The sequence below is a fragment of the Oryx dammah genome, unplaced genomic scaffold (genome assembly GCF_014754425.2).
Source record: "Oryx dammah isolate SB20612 unplaced genomic scaffold, SCBI_Odam_1.1 HiC_scaffold_16, whole genome shotgun sequence".
In the NCBI taxonomy this organism is placed as follows: domain Eukaryota; kingdom Metazoa; phylum Chordata; class Mammalia; order Artiodactyla; family Bovidae; genus Oryx; species Oryx dammah.
In genome coordinates, this window is record NW_024070200.1 from 24,440,612 (window position 1) to 24,442,598 (window position 1,987).

The 1,987-nt window shown below is 43.9% G+C and overlaps 1 protein-coding gene across 1 annotated transcript; it reads right to left on the reverse strand.

The window, feature by feature from the left end:
- Window positions 1-976: 976 nt before the first annotated feature.
- LOC120875096 (cleavage and polyadenylation specificity factor subunit 5-like) lies at window positions 977-1,702 on the reverse strand. The gene has a single exon (XM_040256775.1). It carries the CDS (start codon window positions 1,671-1,673, stop codon window positions 1,311-1,313), a length of 363 nt encoding a protein of 120 aa, XP_040112709.1. The 5' UTR covers window positions 1,674-1,702; the 3' UTR covers window positions 977-1,310.
- Between the last annotated feature and the right edge of the window lie 285 nt (window positions 1,703-1,987).

Sequence of the window (1,987 nt, forward strand, 5' to 3'; positions counted from 1 at the left end):
ATGAGCTCAAATGGGGGCTTCCCTAGTGGTTCAGATAGTAAAGAATCTGCCTGCAATGCAGGAGACACAGGTTCAATCCCTGAGTCTCAAAGATCCCCTGGAGAAGGGAATGGCAACCCACTCCAGTATTCTTGCCTGGAGAACTCCACGGACAGAGGAGTTTGGCAGGCTGCAGTCCATGGGGTCACAAAAAGTCAAATACAACTGAGCGACTGACACTTTCACTTTTCTTTTCATGAGCTCAAACATGGTTTTTAAGCAGAAGTGTTATGTTTCTTAGGTTCACACAAGTAGCTGGGAAATCCCTAACAGTACCACTTGAGTAAAGAAAGAGAGTCTTGTTTAGGGTCAAAGCCACAACAGGTCAAGAAGGGTGTCTGAGGTAAATGGAAAGAATTACTGAACTACAGATAAATGTTTGTTCAAAGTAAAAACTAGTTATTCCCAAAAGATTTCTCCAAAGTTAAAAAGAAAGCCTTAAAAAAAAACTTTAGGAGATTAATGTCCCTGGTTTTTCTTGGCTAATTTCTTTTCTTTTAACAGCACAATCTAGCTTTTCATATTAACTTTACTATTCAGACAATAGAAAGTAGGTGGTAATTTCAGGACTGGGAAAGAGATAATACCAAAAAAGCTCTTCCTGGACGTTTATTCTATGCTGTGTATAGCTGTGCTCACAGAGACGGCTTCTCTTACTTCTCTGCTGCTGCTGCTGCTAAGTCGCTTCAGTCGTGTCCGACTCTGTGCAACCCCATAGACAGCAGCCCACCAGGCTCCCCTGTCCCTGGGATTCTCCAGGCAAGAACACTGGAGTGGGTTGCCATTTCCTTCTCCAATGCATGAAAATGAAAAGTGAAAGTGAAATTGTTCAGTCGTGTCTGACTCTTAGCGACCCCATGGACTGCAGCCTACCAGGCTCCTCTGTCCATGGGATTTTCCAGGCAAGAGTACTGGAGTGGGGTGCCACTGCCTTCGCTGCTGTGCAGCAATTCAGTTGTATATAAAATTGACCCTGCTTAAAAGCTGGGGGAGATTAGAAATGATGGGTCCATATCCAGGTGCATTGTTACACAGTTCAAACAGTGGTGCAACTACCAGCTTGTAATTTTTAGGGATTGCAAACAAGGCTTTCTCTTGAAGCTGAACCAAAAACAACTTCTTATATTCCTTAGGTTTTGTAATCTATGCAGGAAGATATGGATACTGAGGAGGTTCAAAATTTGGTCTCCACCAGTTGCCAATGCAGTCATCAAAGACCCAGTCTTGCAGGACTCCATCTTACCACCTGATATCTCTTGTCGATAAGAGTTTTAGTCCTTCACCTTCATCTTCTCCTGGGTTAAGCTCACCACCAGGTAATTTGAAGAAGTTGTTCCCAGCTGTAGTAGTAACACATGGGGTAGCCCGTGCTCATGGACAATCAAAGCCGGTTCTACAGCCCTCCTTATGCCAATTTTATCAAATTCCTTCCTCATGCGCTGAAATCTGGCTGCAACAGAGCTGTCCTTCTCATAGAGGAGCTCTTTTGTACCAAAAAGGGAATTGGTAAGAGGGTACAGGTTGATGGTGCGCTCCAGAGTGAGAGGCTTGGTCTGCTGGAATGTACTTGTTGCCGAACTGGGTGACACCCGGGGCCAGCCATTCTGCGAGCAATTGGATGGCACCACGGCCATGCTGATGAGCTTTGGCACTAGTGGAAAGCAGGAGGCAGGGAGGCTGCCTCTGTGGGCAGCAGTTACCTGCATCCCACTCAGCAGCCGCTACCCGCCATTAACAAGAGAATGCCGAAGGAGGCCTTGGCTAATTTCTTAATGGGCAAATGGATATGTTTGAATTTGAAGTAAGTCAATTTACTGTTAAAACTAGATTACACCATTGATGTCTTAAACATATTAAGTAACTTAAAAGAACATTGGAAATGAAGACTACATTTTTAGTGTTTCTTAAATAGAAAAATGCTGATGTAAGAAAAACCTTGAAGAACAAA

What these genes read in the sequence shown, in the direction of transcription:
- LOC120875096 (XM_040256775.1), bottom strand. Translation starts at nt 1,673, where the DNA reads ATGGCCGTGGTGCCATCCAATTGCTCGCAGAATGGCTGGCCCCGGGTG.